Genomic DNA, 24804 nt, shown 5'->3' on the forward strand with positions numbered 1-24804 from the left:
AAATATATTAAATTCTTTTCCCACATGCAGTTGAGATGAAAGTCATCAAGTATCAAGGCAGAGGGAAAGTTCTGAGCGAGCCTTTCATTAAACAAGAATTTACATTACTTTAAGATGACTGGAAAAAATACGTATTGCCACCGTTTATTCCGGCATGCTTGATAAAAACTATGTGAATAAGAGCAGCCATTGCCTCCAGTGGTCAGTAGTAAAATTTCACCTCTGCCTTTTTTCTGTGACATTTGCACAAAATCACAACATGACAACACAGGGCAAAGAGCCATTTGGCACTGACTAGAACAGCTTCTGTTTGGAAACATTAGAGTGGTTTGGTTTGAAGAACAATTCTGAATTTGTGAAGAATTCTTATGTTTTAAAGAAGTTCTTGCATCTGAGTATACTGCAATAAGGATACAAAACAACACGTTTATTAAACAGAGGAGAAAGCTGACTACCACTGAGATGAAACATGACATTCTAAGTAATTGCTGGAGCAAAAGATTATGCCAAAGAAAACCACCACTGAGGAAAGTAGAGGGGTAAATTTAAATCTCCAGGTTTGAGTGGCCAAACTCCTGAGAACTTAATCCAAAACTATCCATAATGCAACATCCTGAGATTCCTTCTACCATGTGTAAATGCCAGGCACTTAGTATATTTTGGATGTAAATTAATCCATTATGTTTGGGTATGTGTGACCAATAAAGCTTAAATAAATAGGAAACTGACTGACCTCATCAGTAACTGCTCACAACATAATGCTTAAATAATCAACCATTCCCCCATTTCAACCATTTCAGTTGCTTTTACATTGGGACACAAAAGGTATGCCAGCAAACACAAGCTTCAGGAAAGAAATTAACATTTTTAAATGACCTGAATAGATTCAGTGCTGTTTCAATCAGTCAATGGACTACAAGGGCACTTAAAGCTGCTATACATCACAAGGAAAGCAAAGACCATTAAGTTATGTTTTAGCAAGTACCAGACCAACTCTTCACTGACAGGATCAGCCCACTTAAGTGATGGCACCTTTAAGGTACTATTTCAAGTGATTGTATCACTTGATCGGTATTTTTTTTCAATCTTTCTAACATTTGTCTTGCCAGAGCTATGAAATCTCTGACACACTGAATGCAGCTGCTAAGAGCCAGTACTACATGACACAGGAACATACCTGCTCACATGCAGAGGAGTCATAGTAACAGGAAAATAAAACAGGAACAAAACTTAAATTATTTTACACCTTTTAGTACATTACAGAACAGATAATTTCTACTTTCTGATGTGCCAGTTCCGGGTGAAGAAAAATGCATATATGTGCCCTGCAAGCATCTCAGTCATGAGTCCTAGCCTCTTACTGGTTCCTATTCAAACACCCCTTCAAATCATTTATGTAGGAAGAATGATCCATGTATTTAACATTTTAATTTCCTGCCCCATAAAATACTTTGGCAAATTACTCATAGTGCCACAATGACAGATCTAATAAACTGGAGCAATAACAACTAATTGTGTTCCATCAGTATTCCTTATTAACTAACCCATTTCCACTGAAATCAACAGATGTTTCTATTGAATTAACGGCTCTGATGAAAGCAGAACAGGTATGAAACACACATTAAGATCTCACTCACTAAAGGCCTAAATTACTTAGCTGACAAATATGTAGGGTTGAAAACTATGAATGCTTAAACCCAGAAATTAGTTATTTTTAATGTGTCACAACCCACATTATGTCCATCAATCATGGGGTTATTTAGAAAAAGCTTCACACCTTAACTTTTCATAAAAGTGCACTTTGTTCAGATGTAATGCTGTGAAAAAGGTAAAATGAGATTTATAGGGAATGGGATACGTTTGCTTGTATCTATTTCATGCTAAAATAAGTATTTGTAAACCAAACAATCAAATGAATGCATGTCAGCTGAAATGAAACCGAGCAGCAAGTTGTGTTCTGGAAAACTTAACAGCATCATTATAACACGGTTGCAGAGCATTTCAAGAATGTATTGCTGAAAAAGACGAAGTTCTGGTTTCATACACTTCAAGGCATGCCTGAGTTCTAGTAAAAAATATCCTCTTTAACTCAAAGGCAGAAGGAGGGCAAATGAGTAAGAACATGCATGTCAGCACAGGCTTTGCATAAATATTTGAGACTACTTTATCATATACCGTCTTAAGTCATAGTAGATAGTATCCAGTGGTTCCTGTAGAGGTTAGAAGTTAAAAAAAAATAAATGAATATTTAGAGCTATATTGTTACATAAAGCATTACATGAGAAGGCACAGAAGACTAACACAGTAAAGGAAAGATTTATAATCCGCAGCACAGGATTAAGTCAAGGGAATAGCAAATTTCAACTGACAGATACACTATTCAAACATGGAAGCTTAATAGATTGACAGTAAAAAGGACTGCTGTAGGAAAACACAGGTACAGAATTTCCTCTTTGCAGTGCGTTTCTATTAGCCATTAACCATTAGTCATACATTTCTGATTCTAGTGTCAACAGTGTATACTCATTTCCCTTCCCCACTGAAAAATAGATTAGTACCTGTCTTAAAGCTTCCATCTCTTCACTAGCCACTCGCTTCTCAGAAGAAGTGTTCTTCAGTTTGGACTCTGCAAGCTCCAGCTCTGTTTGAAGCTTATCTACCTCTTTGATTACTTGATCTCTTTCACTCATTATAAGGCGGTATTCATTGAAAACTGAATCCCTTTCTTCCTTGTATTTTTCTGCATCCTTTGCTGCTTTCAGCTGCATTGTTTTGAACCTTGTCACCTCTGACTGTAATCGCTCCATCTCTCTTTGCAACTCTTTGTTTTGTGCTGTAGCATTGTTTAGCTCCTGCTGTACTGATTCAAATCTAAAACCAAGCAGAAATGCCAGTAAGATACTTTTTCCTTATTTTCCTTTTTCATACATTAAGGATTTGGCTGGATAACCCAATGTATCCATTGGTAAAATAAAACTGGAGAGGACTTCCTAGACAACATATCCTCTGTGCTGCAAAACAGAAGTTGAGACTAGTTATTGCTTCAGGAATATTAGTAAGCCTTCACGAGTATTAGAGAACCTCTTTAAGGAACTGAAATAGAAAAATTGTTAGAAATAATTTAGAATTAGTTTAATTGTAAAATGTAAATGTTGAGTAAATTACTCTAAAAAGAACACAAAATGTTGCTATTATTTAATAGCACAAGTTTAACTTTATTCACTGTGTTAAGCTCTGCTCATTTTAGAATTTAACTCCTTCTCCCAGCGTACATTCTCAGGCATGTGGAAAAAGGGAAACAAATGGAGAAATTGGAAAACAAACAGAACAACTTCCACATGCTCAAATATGCCACAAGGTTGGTAATGGATATGTTAGAGAAGAAAAAAACATGTGATTACAAGTAAAAATGCAGACAATGGAACGAAAAACAGGTAATTCAGACATTACTCTTTGTCTTCATAAGTAGCTTAATACAGTAAAACTGAAATGAAAAGTATCTTCACATTTTTTAAAACTAGTTTTGACAGTTAACACAGATGAAAACACATGTATTTTATAACTACAATGTACTGAAGTATGGCACAATCAAAAAAGGACCTGAAAAGTTTAATTTAATTTGTAAGTAGTAACTTCAGTGTTCATATTGACAAAGCATTCTTAAAGGCAGAAATGTAATTCCACACACATATTCACAATTATGTCTGAACAAGAACTTCTCCTGAGAGCAGTGTTTAGCTTCCGCAACTGGAAGCTAAAATTTCCCTGAATGCTTTTCCCAAAATCTCACAGGTAAATGCCATTGACAGAAACATTGTACCTAAGCTGATGGACTTTTAGGGTTATCCAAATTTCGCACATAACCCTCATGCTGTTTAAAATCACAATATCTTGTCTAATCCAGCATGTTGCCTGACCTTTCCCAAGGGAGAGTTGTAAACTCAATTTCAAATACTTCCTTGAAAGCCTCAGTGTATTCAAAGCATTGCCATAGCTTTACTGAAGCATCTGCCAGTAATTTCAAGACTATGACCTTGCTCCTTTTGGGGAACTCTTCAATTTAAGAGATCATCTGGCTGACAGTACAGAAGATCTAACATATAACTGTATGGATTTCTTTTTTTCTCTTTCCAGAACTGTGAGCATGAAGGCAAGATTCTACTATAGGAGAAGTACACAAGGATTTATCAGAAGTCTAAAAGACTACGCCAAAAAACCTCGTAGCCATGTGATAACCCACAGTACATTTGCAAACTATTTGAGGTACAAAATCAAGGACAACACCAGAAAGATACAAGGGAGAAGGGAGAAGAAAAATTTAATGCAACGTTTGCCATGAAAAAAAAAAGTGTCATCAGTAAGGAAGAACATGGGAAAAGTAAATAAAAAAAACCCCAACACAACAAGCATATTGCATGGGGAAGCGACCAGAGAGAGAAAGGAAAGTGTTTGTCTATAGAAATATGTATTAAGTACTGATAATTGTGAAAACCTGAAAGCAGTGATCCAGTTGAAATACCTTGGTCCTGCTTGACCTTGCATTCCCTCCTAGGGCGGAAATACAAGGAAATGGATCACATCTTTGCAGATGCCTTCTACAGAGAAGGCCCACTTATAACAAGTATAGAGTACAGGTTAGTATGAGTAGCAAAGCTGGATGGCTCTGTAGCAGCAAGCATAGTTTAATAAGGAGTTCTGAAAAGAACCCTACCAGGACTACCTGCTTTGTCTTCACTGCAACTGCAAACTACTAGCAGATCTACTCAAGTGCCACAGCCCATATGCAAAATGCAGCAGCACACATGTAGCATAAGGTTTAGCACATAGGAATTAGATAACCAACATAGTTAATTTGTAATCTGCAAACAAATCACTACCTAAATCATCCTCACAGCATTCATATGTTGTGTATTACAGTGACGTTATAGATAAAATTAAATAGACTGAACACTTCTCCAATATTTTATAGGGACAAAGATTAACCCAAAATGAGACCCAGACAATCACTGGAGTGTTACTCTTCCTGCTCACTTTAAAACCTATTTTGACTATTTATACTTGGAATTAATAAAAAAATTAGTGTGGCAATTTATGACCCATTAATCCTCAAACTGCAAGTTTATTAACTCATGTTCTGGAAAGCATATACATCTGAAAAGCATTTTAAAAATTCTTCATCAGTCACCCTGAGAAATATGGCTTTGGTTATAAGGAAAGTGTAAAAACATATGACAAATAAAGGTTTCTATAAATACAAGAAAGTTAAAAACAGTCCAGATCCAAAGCCAACAGAAAAGAACAAAAAAGTTTCTTACGTTCAGTTATATTTTAGTTGGATCATGGATTCACAGGAACATGAATATCTTCCATGAAATTCTTAAAACCAACATCTACTCATTATCAAACCACACCTTCCTCTCAAGAAGAAGACCTAAATCACAATCCACTATACAAGTATGCTAAGCCTCTGCATGTATTAGAAGGTTGCAGTGTTTCTTGTAGTATATGCTAGGCTTTCCCTCACTCCAGGAAATCCATGGCAGATTAACTTGCATAACTTATTCTCTTATTACTCATATTCTCCTATAACTTGATCAGATGTATCACAACTAGGTACATACATTTTGCGTGTACATTACTATGTTCAATCTCATCTTTTTTAATTACTACAAGTCTATAAATGTATTAAAAAAAAACCATTTTTTGGCTTTGGTCTGTGGGACTTTTGTATTATCCTTAACTTATATCAGTAAAAACATTCTCAACATGCCCACAGATGCTCTTGGGAGTCCTTGCATACAGTAGCATTCTTCCTACTCCATATGGGTAACTGTGTAAGCTTAGTATCAAGGAGAGAGATTAAGTGTGGTGTGACATAGTCTCCGTGCCCTTTTGTTTTGGCACTTACGCTACTTGTAGAAGCCGTGCCTTCTCAATGAAGCAAGACTCCCAGACATTTGAATTCACTGAACTCTGCTGCAAGCCCAAAGCTGTGTCTCGGAGTCCCACACAGTCTGCAATTCTAATACCATGAGAAGATAACTTCTTCTTGATAACATTTTCATTTGCTAAATGCCTTTTAGACATTATATTCTCTTACTGGCTTGTTTTTAATACCTAAGTAAAGACATATGTCGTCGTGGTCACCAACTATTAAGGTGTGTTTGGAACACTAAGTCTGACATTCAACAAAACTTTTGCTGTATTTGACTCCTGTGTCTAAACCTAAGAATAAATATATCTTGAAAGGCAGAATATCCCTTTCTCGTATCAACTAAACAATGGTTAAAATTCCTTATACAATTCCAAACCCTAATTGAAAGATCCTTTTCTCAAGAAAAAAGCCTTGTTTTTCCAAATAAACATTCCACTCACACATTCTAGGTCCTTTCAAAAAAATCTTATAGAAACACACACTTACTCATTGCACCACACATAACACACACCACAGAAAATTTTTAGGAAAAAAGGTTAGAAAAGTATTTGTTATTCTAGCATGGAGAAAGTAAAATGCTACATTAGAATTGAAACTGTCTTCACAGAATCCCTCAAAAAACTGATTATACCTTCTAAGAGAGGATGAATATTGCTGCTGAAAATGTATTGCTGTGTCCCTTTGCTTCATTAACATGTCAATCTGTTTCTGAAGACGTCTGTTCTCCTCCTCAGCCTGTTCTAGACGGCTCAGATCCGTATTGTGACTTGCAATCTTCTCATTGTACCGTTTCCTTAGGGCATCATAATCCTTCTTCACACCCTCTAGCTTGTCCATTGCTGTATCATAAAGTTTATTTAATATCTCTGAGGATCCATTTTGCTTCATAACCTAAAAAAAATCCAGAAGTGTATTAATAAACTCTGGTTTTAATCATTCCAATAAATTTGATTTAAAATACATGTAAAAAACAGTATTAGAGAAAAAATATATTAATGCATTTTAATGACCATTCTTTTTAATGACAAAAGAAACACTGAGCCTTTTCTAAGCACTATGTTACTCTAAGCATACTACATCTGCTTAATGTTAACCGGGTTTAAAAAAATCTACTCTATCACAACTTAGAGTGCACAAGTTTATTAAAATATCTCTCTAATGTTAACTGCTAACAGCAGCTATTAAACCCACGTTGTTTTCAAAGTACTTGGCAGTTTCAGCAAAAGGTGATCGTTATTTGATGACCAAAATGACAGCGGTAATTTAGGATGTGACCACGAGGTGGCATTCCTGACAGGTTGCCTGTATCCTCCATGAACGAATTAAATAATTTAAAACTTCAGGAGAATAAAATCTAGGCTAAATATGTTATACACGCAAGCATATATTTTAATATTCATACAATATTTCATTTGAGAACTACCCACAGAGATTTGTGTCTCAAAAGCTATTCATAAAATATGAACAGGAAGAGGAAAACCCATTTAATCATTAATAAATTTTGACGTGAATCTCTGTTTCAACTTATTTCCATCGACATAAGAATCTTATTGTAAATAGCAGCATTGATCATGAATGATCAGCAACAACAACAGAAGCCCTTAATGAGCTTCAACAAATCTCTCCCTTCTTCCTTCTTAAAGGCAAAAAAAAGTACCTGAAATGAGGCTTTACCTTTTCTTGTCCCCACCCTTTATCTTTAATGCTACGTTCATTTTTCCTATTTCTGTTTTTTAAATTAAAATCTGGCCTTGACAGATTGCTGGGAAGAAACAGGAATGCTCCATGTCAAGATGTGACAAGAATTTACATAATCTTAACATCAGCCTACAAAGTTATATCTCCAACTATCTGAAAATAAACAGCATTAAAAAAATTGGAAGAAAAGGACACAAACCATAAGCTCCATAAAATGTTGAAATCAAACACATAGCAACTACCCTGTGTGCACAGATCAGCTCTTCATCTTCTTTTTTGTCTTATATTCAGAGTAAGAACCAGTTCCTGAACATGGATGGCTGCAGACCAGAAGGAAAGAAGACTGAAAGAGACTGCCTGCTTGCTTTCAGGAAAATACTTCTCTACACAGGCAATGTGAGAGAAAGTTCTTCCACCTAACAGTGGTCTCCTTTAATGGTAACCAAGACACATAAAATGGGAAAGTTACTGTTCATAAAAATGTCCTGGAACAAGGCTGCACTTTGGCTAGAGTCTCATGGGCACGGCAATTTCCGCATACATCCCTATCCTCAGTGGACTCAGCAGCATAACCTGCACCGAGTCGAACCCACGATTAGCTGGCATGCTTCACTGAACCATTTCAGATAGGCTAAACGTGATAACTGTAGGCATATGTAAAGTGTCAACAGACGCTGTTTAAAACCAGGTCAAGAGAGCAGTTTTCCTGAAGACTATTTCCCCAAGCAATTTGAGAACAGGTTTGAGAACCAAGATTTGAGAATCCAAACACAAACAAGCCGCTTCTCACTGCCTGAAGCAGTGGAACTTTTTGTTTTTTTTCTCAAACAGCACAAAATAATTAAAGAAGAAAAAAAAATTAATATACAAGAAATTGGATGGAATTCAGCATAAACTTGCTAACAGAGGTTTGATGGAAAAAGACAGAAACACCATAAACAGGAAGCGGTGTAATAATGAAGGTGTCCCATTCAAAATCCCAGTCTGAGGAAAAGTAAATAGTCTCAGCTGAACCAAGGAAGACAGCCATGGCAACAAGAAACTTCATATACAAGCAGAGAAACTAATGGCTGGTCAGCTGCTACCTAGGAAATCCATGACAACCCCACACGAAGAATAACCTGATGAAAAGTTTTTGCTCTCTGAAGCCACCAAGATGCTGTGTTTTGCTACAGCCTTACAACGAAACAACTCGTCAGAGGGATCAACACAGAGTTAGACTAATACAGATGAGAAATGACACAGACAAGATAAAGACTCTTGGCACCCCTTCAAGACACTATGATTCACTGTGACATGCTGAGAACTGGAGTTAGACGACTTTCTCACCAAGTGGCATGTACAAGTTTTCTTTAAAAGTTTAATCATGATGTTGACACAAAACTGAATTTCTTTAAATAAATACTGACAGTGATACTTCAGCCTCCTTCCATGATGCCAGATAGTTTCAAACTTCAGATTGGAACCTCAAAATATAACAGAATTCTTAGAGGTTTTACATTCCTGCTTTACAGCCCCAGAAACTGAGGCAGAGAAGAATGAATGTCAGGTTTACACAGCAAACCACTTCTGACATCTTCTAAACCAAGCCACTAAAACATTTTACAGCAGAATTCTCAAGGGAAGTGTTAGATGAAAGGATCAAAAGGAAATATAAACCTTCACTCCTCTTTCCACTGCCCTCAAGCACCTCCCTAAGTGTCATTCAGCATATCCAGCTTGCTATGACCATTGCCCTTCCTACCCTAGCAAATAATTATTTTTGTTTTGTTTCTGAAGCCTAATGTTTGACTTGCAAGTTTGACCTGTAAATCAGCCTACACAGTTAACCAAGATATTCTGTTTAACCATTCTATTCTAACTATTCTAACTAAATTACCAGACTTTTCAATAGGTGAACCATGATACCACCAGTTGCTCCTTACTATTGATCATCTTTCTTCAGAGTATGTGACAACACTGGCCTGGAGACAGCTTGTTATGTAGTTCTGATATGTCCACCTCTTGCAGTCCTGAAAAGTTTGTCTTTTCTTGTCTGAAGTTCAAAAACATTCATCAACCTGTAGCTTTGTTCTGACTGAATAGTGTCTGTCATTCCCCTAACCTTTACAATGACACTAGAATAATGATTTAAAAACAAGTCTCTGTCACTCTTTTTTTAATTGTGATTCTTTTCAAAACAACAAAACCAATAGCATGTAAGTTTAAAGCTAGCCCTGTCCCACAAAACACTCTATGGAAATAGTTACCTTTTTAATCACTTTGCAACTTCCAGCTAGGCTTTTGATGCCTCTCCACCCACTTAAAAAGCCATCATGCATATACAGTCTCCCTCATGCAGAGTTTTTTCATCTCTGCACCAAAAATTTTTAATACCATCTAATATGCTATATCTCTTGTCTTCTTTCCCAGCTAGACACAGAAAATCAGTTAGTATGCAAGATCTTATTTTCTATGTCTAGTGCTGTAAAATTTAAGGCAGATGTTTCAGAATCAGTAATACATAAAAGGCAGTGACACTGTGCATTTGGTTTTACTGAGTTATTTATCAAAGGGGACAATTCATGATCTCTTCTAGCATGTACACTACAAGCTGTAGCTTACCTGCTGCTGCTGGCTGCGCAAGTCCATTATCTCCTTCTGATCCTCATCGTGAAGTCTCTTCATTTCCTCACATGACTGCTGGAGATGATTATGTTCTCGTACCAACTGTGTGTTTTTCCTCTTCAAGGTATCCATGTCCTCTTTCAGCTGCGACTGGTCACTCAGCAGCCGACTGTGCAATGTGCTGTCATGGCACACAAGAAATGGTCTTAGGGGCCAGCTTGCAAAGACAAACTCCTGGACTAAGTAATTTCAAGCATGGGTTTCACACCTAGAAAGCAGGTCAAACTAACTCAATTTTGCATATTTAAGTAACCAAATACCAGAGGAAAATATATATCAGAAACAAATAGGAACATAAGTATGAAAATACAGGAAAGCACATTGTACTTTTACACTGCATCAGAAGAGATGATGGATTTATGCTACCCATCAAGGCCATTTCATAGCCATTGCAAAAGCAAGCAGACAAACAAAAATGGTGTAATGCAAGTGCAATATGATCCTGGAGATAACAGGAACTAACCCATCAATCACCTCCACTTTCTCTTGGGCCCCTTTGCTGAGCAGCAACTAACCAAATTACAGATGAAAACTACAAAAAACTCCTTGTATGCTACTGGGTTTAAGAAAAAAACAAAACACAAACAAACAAACAACCCCACAAGCAACAAGAACACACTAGGTGTGTTTCAACTACATCCAGGAGGTAAAAAGCTATCAAAGGCACTCTGAACTTCATTATGCGAGCCATAGATATTGGAAGAAATACACTCTCACTTAAAAACTAAACAATTGACAGCCACATAAGGAACCTATCATTCAGGTTATAGATCAAGGTAGCAGTCCAAAATTAGACCAGATCACTGCTGAAAAAGAGTAGAAAAATCAACTGCATGTATTTTCTTCTGCAGATCAAATAAAGAGTACCATTTGGATACTGACAGGTATTTTTGTTATTGAAACAGAATTATTCAAAACAGCCTCTCCCACCTGCTGCTAAAAAACTCCATCACATAAGACAGAAATTAATAGAACTGGTTTATATTTTAAGATACTTTTAATTCCTTTCTTATGAACTGAAATACCATTTTGTGCATAGTGCTACCAAAGCATTAAAAAACAAAGTTTTTTACTTGTAAAAGCAAGAAGCATTTACATGTAGGTCCTTAATCTGCTGCTATTCAGATTTTGTTGGAAATTATAAAATTCTTTGGAATGATTATTTTTTTTTTAAATAAAAACTTCTGGTTTTAAGAATTACTGCAGGAGAAAAAAATATTTGAATAGCATATTCTTCTCAATTCCTTTCTTTTCAAAAATTATTCATAGGAGAAACAGCAACTGCATGAATGGATTTCATTATGTGTTGTCATGTTTCAGGCACTTAAACTGCAACAGTGAGTTTCAGCATCCCTGAAATTTAACATAGGAAACTGAATTATTCCAATCCAAGTAAATAACTTGGACAAGTAAATAAAATAGACTAAAAATAACTACCTCTGAATCAATTAAAATTTGCTATACTGTCTTCTGACCAGATACTGTGTAGAATAGTACAAATGCACAAACTTGTATCTATGCATCATTTTGCAGAAGCCTAAATTGTTGGTCTCTAAGGAATATACCTATATTCTTACTTGAGTATTTCAATCAATTGCTCTGTCTTTTAAAACTAGAGTTTTTCTCTTGATATGAGATGGTAAATCCTTTCACACTACCATGGAAGTACTGATACAGTCAAGAGTGTCAAACAGTATGGTTTCAGGGACTACAGAACATCTAAACAAGGTGAGCAAAACACTTTTTCTTCTTTGTATGAAGAATACAAGTGCTTCATGTCAGCACTGGACAGTTACAGGTAATTCAGCTCTCAAAACAATCCATCTACAAGGTACAGAACATTAATGCTTTGCACAGAATTCACTAGCAAATTTAAGTACTTGAAAATCCTCAAATGAAAATAGGAATAAGGCTCTTTGTAAAGATGCTACAGAATTTGCTACATCTGCACCTGTCGACAACCTTTAATGCTATTCTCAGGTTTTGGAAGAAGACCATAAGGAAACAGTGCCTGTCTTGGCAGGCTTGAAGAATTGTGGGCATAAGCACAATGCAAGAGCTAGCAGCCCCCCCACAAAAACATATGCTGTCATTAAATACTAGTCATACTTTATAGTGTAGATTTAAGTGAAATAAACTTCATACTAAAAATTTATCTGCAATTTCAGAGCTGTCTTCCTTTAAGGAGAAACAGGTTCCTACTTGCATCAAAAACTGATTTTTAAACAGAAATACATTCTAGAAGTATTCACCATTTTCTCCCTATTTTATTGCATTTTCATAAATGCTTACTACTGGTCTATAGCTGTGTTAAAATTTACACAAATCAGCATGAAAGCTATCACAACATATTAAAAAGAGTAAGACATTATATTCTCTTGCATTATACTCTGCTCTTCAGCCTGACAATAAAACTATTGGACTGTAATTGCAAAACAGTAATTAAGCTTTCCTTGTTGATCCCATCAAGACATCAAGGATTTTTAATCTCAAATTCCTAAAAGTAAAGCAAGCAATCCATACTTTATAGTTTCAAAGATCCCAGAAATATTTTATCTAATTCAGGCAAACATTAGTCTTGCAATTGAAGTGGAAAAACCTAAAAAAAAATATTTGATTACTGTGCTCTAATATTTTACAACCTAGCACAGACTGGTAAATTCTTACCTTGTACAGCTTTACTCATACTTACTGATAAAAATCTGCCTCTTTTGCTGCTTCTTCACACCTTTTGAGGGTCTTGGTGTGTTGATTCTGCAGAGACTGTAGGTCTGACATGGCCTTCATGCATTGTATCTTCAGCCTTTCATAATCATTATTTGGTTTTGGACTAGGCCTAGCATGAAAAAAGAATTTAAAGTCAAACATCAGTTCCTAAAGAGAATGGAAAGTCTAGGAAATTAATATCCAATAAAAAACAGTACCACACAACTGTTGACACTTAGGTTATATTATGTTTTAATTTAAATACTGTTTCACATTAAGATGAAACCACACTAAGATGCAACCACGAAAATTGCTTTACCAGAATTATCTTATTAGATGATACGTTTCAGTATTTATACTAAAGTATATATATCCATTTATACTGACGTATAAAGCAAACATAATACATGTTAGCTTCATGCATATTCACACCATCAGCTTCAGTTTTTATACTGAAATGTATCATCTAATAATGACACAATTCCATCTATCTCCAAAACTGCAAAAAATAGTAATGAGCATGCATGTACCTCTCTTCTGAGCAGGAGGGTTACCACAGAGCAGAGCAGAACTGTCACTTGATATAAGAACAAGTCAATCCCAAATTTTGTTCAAATAATTATTAATCAAATATAAAATCCAGTAAGGAATTTTCGGTAAGATGAACAAAGTGAAAGACAAAATCATTCAAAAGAAAATTTTTGCCTTTTTTTTTTTAATATATCGCGATGGCTGGGAGAGGAGAAATTTTCTACAATAATCTACCTTGTCTAATAATTGACCAACAGAGATTATATATAGTATGTGTGTCCTTGCACGTGATACCTTCATGGGAAAAAAACACCCCGCAAATCATGCAGGAAACAATTTGCAGGATTATGCCTTCTTATTTTGAAGCACTAAGCTTCTAAGACTCCAAATTGAACTGTGCCTCTCCTACAGAGTCACACAATCTTTGCGCCATCAAACCTTGTAGTTTCAAAATGAAGATTCTGACAGCTGTGTCTGCGTCATTTCCTAGGTGTCTACTAAGTCCACAGGCAATGAAATAAAAACACAATAAACACAACCAAACCCAAAGAAAAACAACTGCTTTTTCATTTAACTCTGTTTATTCTCATAGCAGATTTGCCCAGGTACTGCACAGATTACTCCTTCTCTCTCCCACCTCATCCTCTCCCAAACAGCTTCACTGTCAGCACAGCTTGAAAATCAATCAGAATTTTTGCTTCAAAAACAGCAACACAGATGCTGGAACTGAAATGCAGCTGGCAAGTGAAACAAAATGAAAATGGCCTCACACTACTGCAGTGGTGAGGGTTCTTAAAAAGAAGAAAAAAGAAATGCCAGTCACTTTTGATTCAGATACTTTTAGGCAGTGTGTGTATGATATGAAGGTGTTTTTTAGCAATCCAATTACATGTGGGTTGCTGAGTGGTAAGGCCTTCAATTCCTATTTTTCTCCCTTCTCCAGAAGTACTCCTGGGGAAAACAAAACCAGAAAAAACCTTCCTTGAACAAGAGACTTTTACAACAACGAAAAGACAAATTCCTATGATGCAAACAAATAATCCAGTCACACCTGCAGGGATGTCTTTTAAGTTTTTTTTAATTCACTGCTGTAGGGTGCTGAAAGTAGTACAGTATTAATACCGTGTTACAGACATATTACCACTAGTATTACTCTTTTAAAATACAACCTTAGTTAGCTTAAGTAAAACTCAATTTGAAATGTTCACATCCTTAACAGAAACTCTAAACCCCCAAGTATTGATTTAATTAGACTTTAGGATGAAATTATTGAAAGTAGACACCATCTGTCCACCACAGTCATTAAAATGACAACATTAGCTTGAAGCGCAGTTTAACTCTCAGTTGAAGTGTTACATTTAAGAGACCCATTAACACATGTTCATATTGAGCCTGTAATCATAAATTCAGATTCATGCAAAATATTCAGTGTATGAATTTATACTAAAGGATAACTATTAGGTCAGCCTCAAAGCTATGGTGAGAATTTGTTCTACAAGTCTAACATCAATCACATATATTGCTGAAGTAGTACTAGCACTATTAAAAAAAAAATAATCCTATAAACATATGTATACCCTGTAGGTAACCACAGAAATTAAGCTACCTATTCAATGAGGAAGGAATAACAACCCTGGCATTCTAATTCATCTACATGAAATAAAAACCATCTGGATATCCAAGGCCATATATTCCACAGCACTGGTTCCAAGTCTTTATGTCTCAGCAAGAAAAACAGGGATAAACACAGGAGAAATGCTGATCAAAAACAAATGATCAAAACTGTTGCAATAAAAAAAGTCCATTCAAATGCATGCAGTGACTGAGTCTTGTTTAGGTAAGAACATTGGGTTTATGCTAAAATACCACACAAAATACAGAATTATTTCAGTAAAGGAGAGGTGTCAGTTACTATTTTGGAAGCAGTGATTCAAATGTTAACAAATTTAAAATGGTAATGTCGAAGGTCTGAGAGCATTTCTGATATTCATATACCAACTTTAAAAATCCTTTACATTCCAGTGCAATTACCCTGAGCATAAATCAAGGCCACAGTGAGACTGACATTTACATGTATCTGATGCTGACGTAAAAAATTATCCCAGCAGTAGATCCAACTTTGTGGGCAATGCCTATCCAACAACTTGAAACATGTTATCACGTACTATTGCAACTGCATTACCAGCAACAATTACAAACTACATATAAAACAGTCTCTTCTCACCCGCAATTTTCAGGGATTTCATTTGTATTGCAGTTCTCTTCTACTACTATGTAAATAGTAAGGATATTTAAGTCTATAAAACGCACCTTAAGCACACTAAACGATTTGTTCAAATCTTTGCTTAAATCACCACAACACATGTACACATAGTCATTGTCAAGTGACACAAGCACAGCTTGAACAACCTTACTCCTGTCCCACAGGATGACACATGTTCATCTGATTCAGCACATCACAATCCACTGCTGTGGCTCCTCTTCCACTGCTCTAGACTTAGTCAACACTTTTGGAAGACAAAGCTTGGTTTTGCAACTGCCAGTCTTCAGAGCCAGCAGAGACCAGCCAACAAATGTGTTGCGAGCTGCCAATGTTTGGAAGCACACCATCATGATGTGCATGTCAAGATCTGCCTCTGCACCACCTGTGTTTTGTATGGCCATGATTAAAGCAACATACAAAGCCAGGAAAGCAAAAGCCCTTTTTGGGTAGTAAATCTCACCACCTAAATAGTAGTGATCTTTCCACTAAGAGTTCAGCATAATAGTTTGTAATATCCTGGCTTTGACTCCTGGAAGGTTGAAGATTTTCTATGAGGAAATGCAAAGCAAACTCAAAACAAACAAAAAATCCCCACCAACAAGCTTTCAAAAACCATAGATGTGTATGTGGATGGGAGTAGTAGTTGCTTTTACACTGAAGGAAAAAACCATCAACTAGTAATTTTCTTTCATTTCCCACTTTTCAAATATTTAATTGCTTGGAGGACAGCATCCTCCATCTAACACATATTGTGCAAGCACTGCCGAAATACACTGTTTATTTTGATGAGTTTTCCTTTAAACTGTAAACACATTTTCCACAACATACAAATCCTTCACTGGCAGCAGAAGATTGATTTGACTATTAAAGAGAAAAAACTAGGGCAGTCTAAAGGACAGCTCATCAGAACTTTTATTAATAGCATCCTGGATTATGCAGAAGATTACTGTAAGCTATAAAATCCTCAGTGGCTAAGCTCTAGTGACTTCAAGTAAGAAATCTCTTTGTATAAGTAAGTAACTGGAAGCTATGCAAAAGATGTTGACATTTGGCAATCTTCTCCTCTCCTGTCCCCACAACGCTTAGAGACCCTCAGAGAGAACACAGTGCTCTTAAAAGTAGCCTTCAGAACTCATGATGGAGAGGAAAGGGGCACTAAAATTAGTATCTCAGAAGCCAGTAAAATGCCCAGATTCTCTTAATTCCAGTTCAATGGCTCAAATCTTGACCCTATCTCATAGGGACAAAAGATTTAATTAACCACCTGACCACACAACAGATAGAGCTGATGAAGTAAGATACAACAAAAAATTGAAGTTCAGAGAAATTATGCATCGTGGAAACATCTCCCAGAAAATCTGTGCTTTGCTTTTATTTCAGGTTCAGTGACAATATTTTCCAAGGTTCAAACAATTTCTTTTTATATCTGCTTACTGCAAGCAAAAAGTACCTGCTCAGTGTGCCCAAAGTTGCATTTATAAACACCAGCAGATCTTTAACCCTCTAAAATAAACCAATTCTGCTTACTACCCAATAAAACCCTTATCTACAGTTATCCCATACTCCCCCTGAGTACTATCTTCCTCATAACTTATTAACCCTCAAATCAAAATGAGCTGCATAAGGCTGCTGGCCATTAACTGACTTTGAACACATGTTATTTTAATTTAGCATCACCCATAACTTCTCAGTGGAGGGTATTTCTTTCATAATGTTAATGCTACACAGTCCCCCAGTACATGTATAACAGAAAGCTTATCTCCTAGAAATCATATATTCCCCTCAATGGAAGTCCCAACTGCTCTCTTTGTAAAGGCACAGACACAGCTGAATTTTTTTTCCTCTCCTAATTTCTGTCCTCCAGCCAAGTATTCAGAGTTATTTCCCTTTCTTTTCCTTGATTTGAAAACAGCAAATGCTTCAGCCACTGTCATCTTTCTCTTCCCACAACACAGCCTAGGAAGCCTAAATAACTTTTTGCTTTCTTCTCTCAACACAGAGATAATAAGCCTGACTCCCTTCATTCCCACAGTAAAATTGTGTAGAAAGTGGGAACAGGCATTCAACAAGCAGCTCTTAAACCTGGATGTGGTCACCTATGTACACACACACCACCAGGATGCTAGTTAACAAGCAACATACATGAACTGTAATATCCTTGCTGCTTTACAGGCAAGCAGGAGACAGGACACTTGAAAATACTACTGAGGACTAAACTGTTACATTTCCTTTATTTTTACCTGCAGTCATCAAAAGTTGATCCAGGAGATGAAAGTGCGAGTCGCTTGCGCAGCTCATCCCTCTCTCGAGTTACCTGACGGAGCTGATACAATATCGTCTCCAGCTTCTCACTCATCTGTCTCGTGTCTATTACAGGTGGTGGAGATGATGCTTTACCAGTCGTACCTGATCGAGAGACAAATAACTGGCAGTCAGTAACTCCTCAAAAGAATACAACTTCACTAAAGATGTTAATGCTAATTTAAAAAATCTTGTTAAAAAATGAAATGTTATCAGTGAGTTGATACAAAAATAAATCCAGTCAGACCCCATGCTGGCAGAAAAGCCCCATCTGTGTTGCAAGTAAGACTCGCATGAGTAGGTCACTTGCTTACTCAAGAACTTTTAAGTTGCCTAACAGGCAAGGCAAGGCCAGTTTGCAGTCACAACTGTAAAGACCTCAGAAACTATCATAGTGACAGAAGCCATAGGTACAAAGTTATTTCCAATAAAGAATCATGTCTTATTTCTAAAAAAAAGCCAGTGAATTTCATAGACATCATCCGACCCCTGCAACTGCAGAGAAACTGCAACAACAGAGGCTCTATCCTGCTATGTGCTACTGCTAACATTTATTTTTAATACGATTCTATGCTTTCGCATGTTGCAATTCCATTTGTCCAGTATGTGAAGTTAAAGATTTGACTTGTCAACAAATCATGAGAAATGGGCTTCATGTTTAACACTGGCTAAAACAAGCACATTACAATCACTGCAACTAGACTACATATCAAATTTCCTCTAAGAGGCAGTCATACATTAAAGAGTTTTGTGGGATCTTTTAGTTCTCACCTTTCTTAGTATCAGAGATGAATGATGATGCCTACTTTATTTTCATACAGCTATACCAATACAAAGAGGTATTATTCCACCTGAGAGATGAGAGTCTGGTGTGTTGTTTCACAACATGTAGACAATTAATCCAACTGTAATTTTAGTTCTGCTTATTTTAATCCCAGACACATAGAATCATAGAATAGTTAGGGTTGGAAAGGACCTTAAGATCATCTAGTTCCAACCCCCTGCCATTGGTAGGGATGCTTCACACTAGACCATGAGAGCAAACTCAAACATACAGGTCACAGGTGTGAAAGTTAAAGGCCTAAATGTATACAGGAGACTACTATTTTATTCTTGAAATAGTCTGCAAAATTATATAATTGAAACAAGTTGCTGACATATGTGTTAACTTGTTTGGATGCACTTGTATTATGCCTTCTTCTACACGAAGAAACAAAACATACAATAGTAAAATAATGTTCTCTGATCACAGTCTTCTCAGAGAAAGAATTTCAAACAAAGTTATTTCACCTGATCAAATACTAATGAGCTGCAAGGACTGCCTTTTTATCTTTAAACCCAGTTCGGGAAGGTATTACAAAATGCAAAAACTTCCTCCAACTTTTAAGTCAAACTACCTGTGCTTTAAAGTTCCTACACCAAAATAACTTCAAGGTCATACATACAGCATCTAATATAATAGGAGCCCAGTTCTTATTAATTTCAGTTGTTACTGTAATTCTGTAATAAGACTTTATGAGCACAGACTGTTCTTTTAACCTAAGTATTGCATAATAATGTATGGTAATGCACTAATAGCTAACTGAAGAAATAAAAAATTGCAGGAACAGAATGCATTCTCCAGAAAGACACAAGCTGAAAATAATTCTCAATGAAGGCTGAATTTGGGCTTTTTCCTACTACTTTGTTTTATTCCTCCATCCAGATGGAGCCACTTCATCCATAAGAACTAAAGATCTCACACTTTCAAAATGCAGTTATCTTCTCTTTTTCCAATATAAGAACCTTTCTACATAATTTTTAAGGCAAAATTACACAAAATCCATTAATACTGCAAATATGCTATCCTAGGCTCATGATACAGGAGGGAATAAATAGGAAAAAAACCCTAAATGGACAGATAAAAGAAATCAGAATACATATCCATTTGGAATAGAATCATAGAATCATAAAATCATAGAATAGTTTGGGTTGGAAGGGACCTTCAAAGGTCATCTAGTTCAATCCCCCCTTCAGTGAGCAGGGACATCTTCAACTAGGTTAAGTTGCTCAGCACTTGGCCTTTAATGTCTCCGGGGATGAAGCACCTACAACCGCTCTGGGCAACCTGTTCCAGTATTTTACCATCATAATTGTAAATAGCTTTTTCCTCACATCCAGCCTGAATCTTCCCTTTTAGTTTAAAACCATTACCCCACACTCTATTGCAACAGGCCCTGTTAAAATGTCTCTCCCCATCTTTCTTATAGGCCCCTTGTAAGAACTGAGAGGCTGCAATAACATCTCTCCAGAGTATTCTCTTCTCCAGGCTGCACAATCCCAACTCCCTCAGCCTTTCCTAATAAGAGAGGTGCTCCAGCCCCCTGCTCATTTCTGTGGCCCTGTCCAAGAGGTCCATTATCTTTCCTGTACTGAGGACTCCAGTCCTCAGGTATCAGGTGGACTCAAGCCAGAAAGGGGCAAAAATCACCTCCCTCGACCTGGTGGCCACACTTTTTTGGATGCAGCCAAGATATAATGAGCCTTACATCAGTGAGTGGGAAATTTCATAAACAAATAAAAAGGTGAAGGCAGACAAATCTAACTGAGGTCCTGATAGGCTGCATGGTCTTAGGTAAATTCAGTGGTAACCTGCACATCTTCTCACTTGAACTGATAAATCAGAATATGGATAACACTGAAAAGGTCCCCTTCTCATCCTTACAGAGATGTTCAAAAGCTTGTATGTCATCCTGGGGCGGTTTGTGAGCCCAGTTAAACAGGATGTGAGGGGCACAAGAGAAAGAAGGATATAAAGGAGATAAATCAAGAATGCTGGTGTGCTTTACATTGAGGAAAAGGAGCTGGATTAATAACAGTCCATCACTAACATCACTGTTAACTCTAGTACCAGTTCCATAAACAATATGTCTGCTCCTGTCTGCTGCATAAGTCCTACACAAGCACACAATGGCTGCTCTGGGAATCTAAAACACAGTAGAAAGAGGCAAGAATTATACCCTTCTCCTCCTCCACCTCTCCTCCTCCCCCCACCCCCCGGTTTTGACAACATCAATCTTCTTCAGGCAAGGAGAAAGCCTGTGCATGGTCTCTAAACTGTGCCAAGCAAGACAAAACTGCTTTAGACAGACAGGCTAATTAGCCTTAAGAAAGAAGCTTTCTCAGCTAATGTGAAGCCATTTGTCTTAGTAACAGAAAAGGTTATTTTTGACACTTTTTACAAGTACATCAACAACTATTTTCACCTCAAATGCAATGGTAATTGTTGTCAACACATAATAAAAGCAAAAAGATGTATGTCTTGTAAATGCTGTAAAAACACAGATCAGTATGATCCAGATATTCCCCTCTTGTACTTGCCAAAAAGTTTATCACTGCTTGGTTTACCAAGAGTCTTGCATTTTCAATAGCTGTACATAAGGTCTCATAAATGTTAAATCAGATTTGTGGATGCTCATTTGAAAAAAAAAAAAAAGAGAAAAGAACAACTTCAGTAAACTCTTTAATCAGAAAAATCCAATACTCTCCATTTCCTTTAAAGGGGCTTTTATAGCTGAATGCTAAAAAAGCCTTTTATTGCATCTGGCATCCTGATGCGGTAGAAGGAAAGTGACCTGTGCTTCCAAGCTTTGTGGTCTTCTCCATCTGACTGAATATTTCACACAACTGTATTTCCTTTCTGCCCTTTAACCAGTGAGACTGTCTCAAAATATAAAAGCTGAAAGGCTAAATCTCCATTATCCTAACTGCACCACCTTTCTCAGACAACGTGGATTTCTGAAATTGTATTTACTGCGTGTCCTGCCAGGTGCAACTCATTCATCTGCTTCAGTGAGCCTGAGAATTCATTTTTCACATAAGCTGCATTTGGGCTCCAAGAAACCAACCATATGGAAATCACTTCCCTGGCCAACCTCCAAGGAAGCAGCACGCCACCGACTCCTGAAAGAGCCACCAGCAGGGTTGGTCATGTGGGCAAAACACATTTTGTCCATCACAGAGTACAAACATTAAGTCCTGAGTAAGCACTGACTTAGTCCAAAGCAAGATTTTGCAGAATTTACACCATACATCTATAAAAGAAAAGCCTTAAAAACAGAAGCTGGAGAAATCATATCTTCCGTAATTATAGTCCAAATGCTGGACTTCACACAAACCACAAAGATTTATTATTGTAGTACATACCTAATACAATTCTTACTGATTACTCTTATCATCAATGATTGAGGAGATAATACAGCCACATAGAAACCACTGCTCAGCTTCATATTTTTTTAAGGAAATAAAAAAAAGAGAACATTTTAAGAGAAACAGAGCTAGGAAAGCTGTTAAGCAGACCAAGGCGTACCATAATGTTGAATTAACAGAACGTTGAGGTGGGAAAATGGGTAACAATGCATAAACAGCCATTTTTAAGGAATGCCATTAATATATTTTGAATAATAAAAAACTCAGTACCTTTTGTTAAATGCACTTGTATGACAGGTTCGAGTTAATTCAAAAGGCAATCTGTTACAAACTAACAAGATGCCTGAATTTTACGGTGTTTTTTTTAAACTCATTGTATGCATTTGTGCCAATTCTTGCACACAAACAGGAAGCTATTCATTGTACAGTCAAGCCTTTTTCACTGCTTTCTTTGATAAAAAAATAAAATCAACAGGGATGCTCAGAGTATTATTTCTTTATGACCTTGTAAATCATGACACAAAACGTTGAAAAAGACTTGGAAGACGTATTGCAAAGTATGACCAGCAGGATTTCTCACAAAGCTTGGGAAGCAATGGGAAGCAAAGACTTATGCCGCTGTAGGAAAATGGGTACTAAAATATTTACTTTCTTTTCATAATTTATGAGGACTAGAACAGGATGACATATCAGAAATTATCACTTAGACACATTTATTTGGATATATCTCTAGAAGCGGTCTTGAAATAGTGGAGAGCACAGAACGGAACTGCATGCGGGTGAAATAAAATGTAAATAAGAACAAGCAGCAGTACACTGAGGAAAAGAAACTGAGAAAGGTAAATACTGAACTGCAGAAACAGTTTCATCTGAGAGACAGAAAAGCTAATAGGTTATGAAAGCAGTGAGGATCATGTAACATGCCAGGACAAAAGAATGGGTAGCACTTCAGTATTTGTTTTAATGCAGAATATAACACGATAAACAAACCTAACAGCAGGTAAAACAGACTTTCAACTTCAGTAAGTTTGAGATTTGCGAAAGAACTGAACAGTGGTTCCAGAAAGGTTAACATGAAAGAAAAATCTACAACCTAATACTGAAAAACAGTGGGCGGGGGGGGGGGGCAGATCTGTCAATTCAAAAAATCTTTGCAGACCTTTGCTGAGCTAAAATACAATAGAGTAAAATCTGTTACTATGACCAAGGAAAACACAGCTGAAGCTCCATAGAGCTGCCAAATGTTAAGGTATTACAGCAAATAAAATACCATGAAGTGGTCAGCTATCCATTAGTGGTTCTCAAGCCCTTTCTATGCAAAAGCCTTCAGAGACAAAGTAAGTCAAACTGATTCATTACAGGAAATGTGAAAAAACTCCTTCTTTATCAGTACACATCAGCAAAGTTAACTTTTTTGATGTTACTGTTGTTGGTTTTAAATGAGGGCATCACAGCCACTGAATAATTCTTGGATACCTTCTAAGTAACAGGGTTTAGAGAACACTGTGCATGACTACCTGTCAACCCATAACTGCCTAGAAACGGACACTGTGGAAATTAGTGATAATATGTTAAAGTTGCTTAGAGTGCTTATTACTTAAGATGGCTGATTAACAAACATACTAAAAATTACATAAATAAATTAAGGATCAATCATAGAGACATCTATGTGATTCATGAACAGAGTGACATAGAAAGACAGTGAAGTTCTTTTAAGTTTGTGGAAGAAGATGTTTATTTCCTAACTTAAAAGTCTTACTTCCAGCAAATCTAAGAGGTGTAATTCAGGTCAGAGGAGAAGAAAATCACATAAGAAATAAACATATTTTAGAAAAGTTTAATTCAATCATTGTGGCCAAATTTTTTAAGAAAATTACTACTGAATAGAGACACTGATTGGCAAGAAGGTACAACACTGAAGGCAATAACTGCAGTACAGAACTCTGATGTGGTGTGCCAGTAGTGTTCCTAGTGCCTTTTTTCATTTGTGGCCTTTCAGCAAGTGTAATATTGTTACGTGTTTCCTTTGCCCTGTGTGTTAACTGGTGAAGTATCTTAGTACTAAGTATAAATTTTATGTTAGTTAAAAAATGCAAAAAATACAACAAGAGATTCCTATAGGCTGTCAGGAGGAAAAGAATTAAATCACTCTTTCAGACAGTGTTTATCTTTGAAAGGGTGTCATAAACCACACCTGCAACTGAGCACTTCCTATGAACACTGGAAACAATTACTTTATTATACACAGCTGTAGAAAGTGTGAAGCAATAAACTGAAATCACAACAACATAAAAGGACAGTTGTCAAAACAGTCAGCATGACAATGGGGAATGAAAGACTGCACATTGCTGGGAAGGAATTATTATCTGATGAGGGGGTAATGTTTTGCTCTGGATTAAGAATTAAGGCTCTCAGACTGAGTTACCTAAATTGCAATCACTGAAAAAAACTACTTGTAAATAGGCTGTCAAGCTGATAAACTAAGTGTTAAGCAAGGAAATACTCAAGTCAGCTC

General features: G+C 36.6%; 1 protein-coding gene across 4 annotated transcripts in view; it reads right to left on the reverse strand.

The window, feature by feature from the left end:
- The window catches only part of DLG5 (discs large MAGUK scaffold protein 5), a 110709-nt gene that overhangs the window by 39352 nt on the left and 46553 nt on the right, over positions 1-24804 (reverse strand). For all 4 annotated transcript variants that reach the window (XM_031052105.2, XM_031052106.2, XM_031052104.2 and 1 more), the window contains exons 3-7: positions 18041-18206; positions 12993-13136; positions 10238-10421; positions 6567-6826; positions 2559-2871 (exon numbers count right to left, since the gene is read on the reverse strand). In XM_031052105.2, the coding sequence (XP_030907965.2) occupies positions 2559-2871; positions 6567-6826; positions 10238-10421; positions 12993-13136; positions 18041-18206 (1067 nt within the window). The remainder of the gene's footprint in view (positions 1-2558; positions 2872-6566; positions 6827-10237; positions 10422-12992; positions 13137-18040; positions 18207-24804) is intronic.

The sequence above is a fragment of the Melopsittacus undulatus genome, chromosome 8 (genome assembly GCF_012275295.1).
Source record: "Melopsittacus undulatus isolate bMelUnd1 chromosome 8, bMelUnd1.mat.Z, whole genome shotgun sequence".
Lineage (NCBI taxonomy): Eukaryota > Metazoa > Chordata > Aves > Psittaciformes > Psittaculidae > Melopsittacus > Melopsittacus undulatus.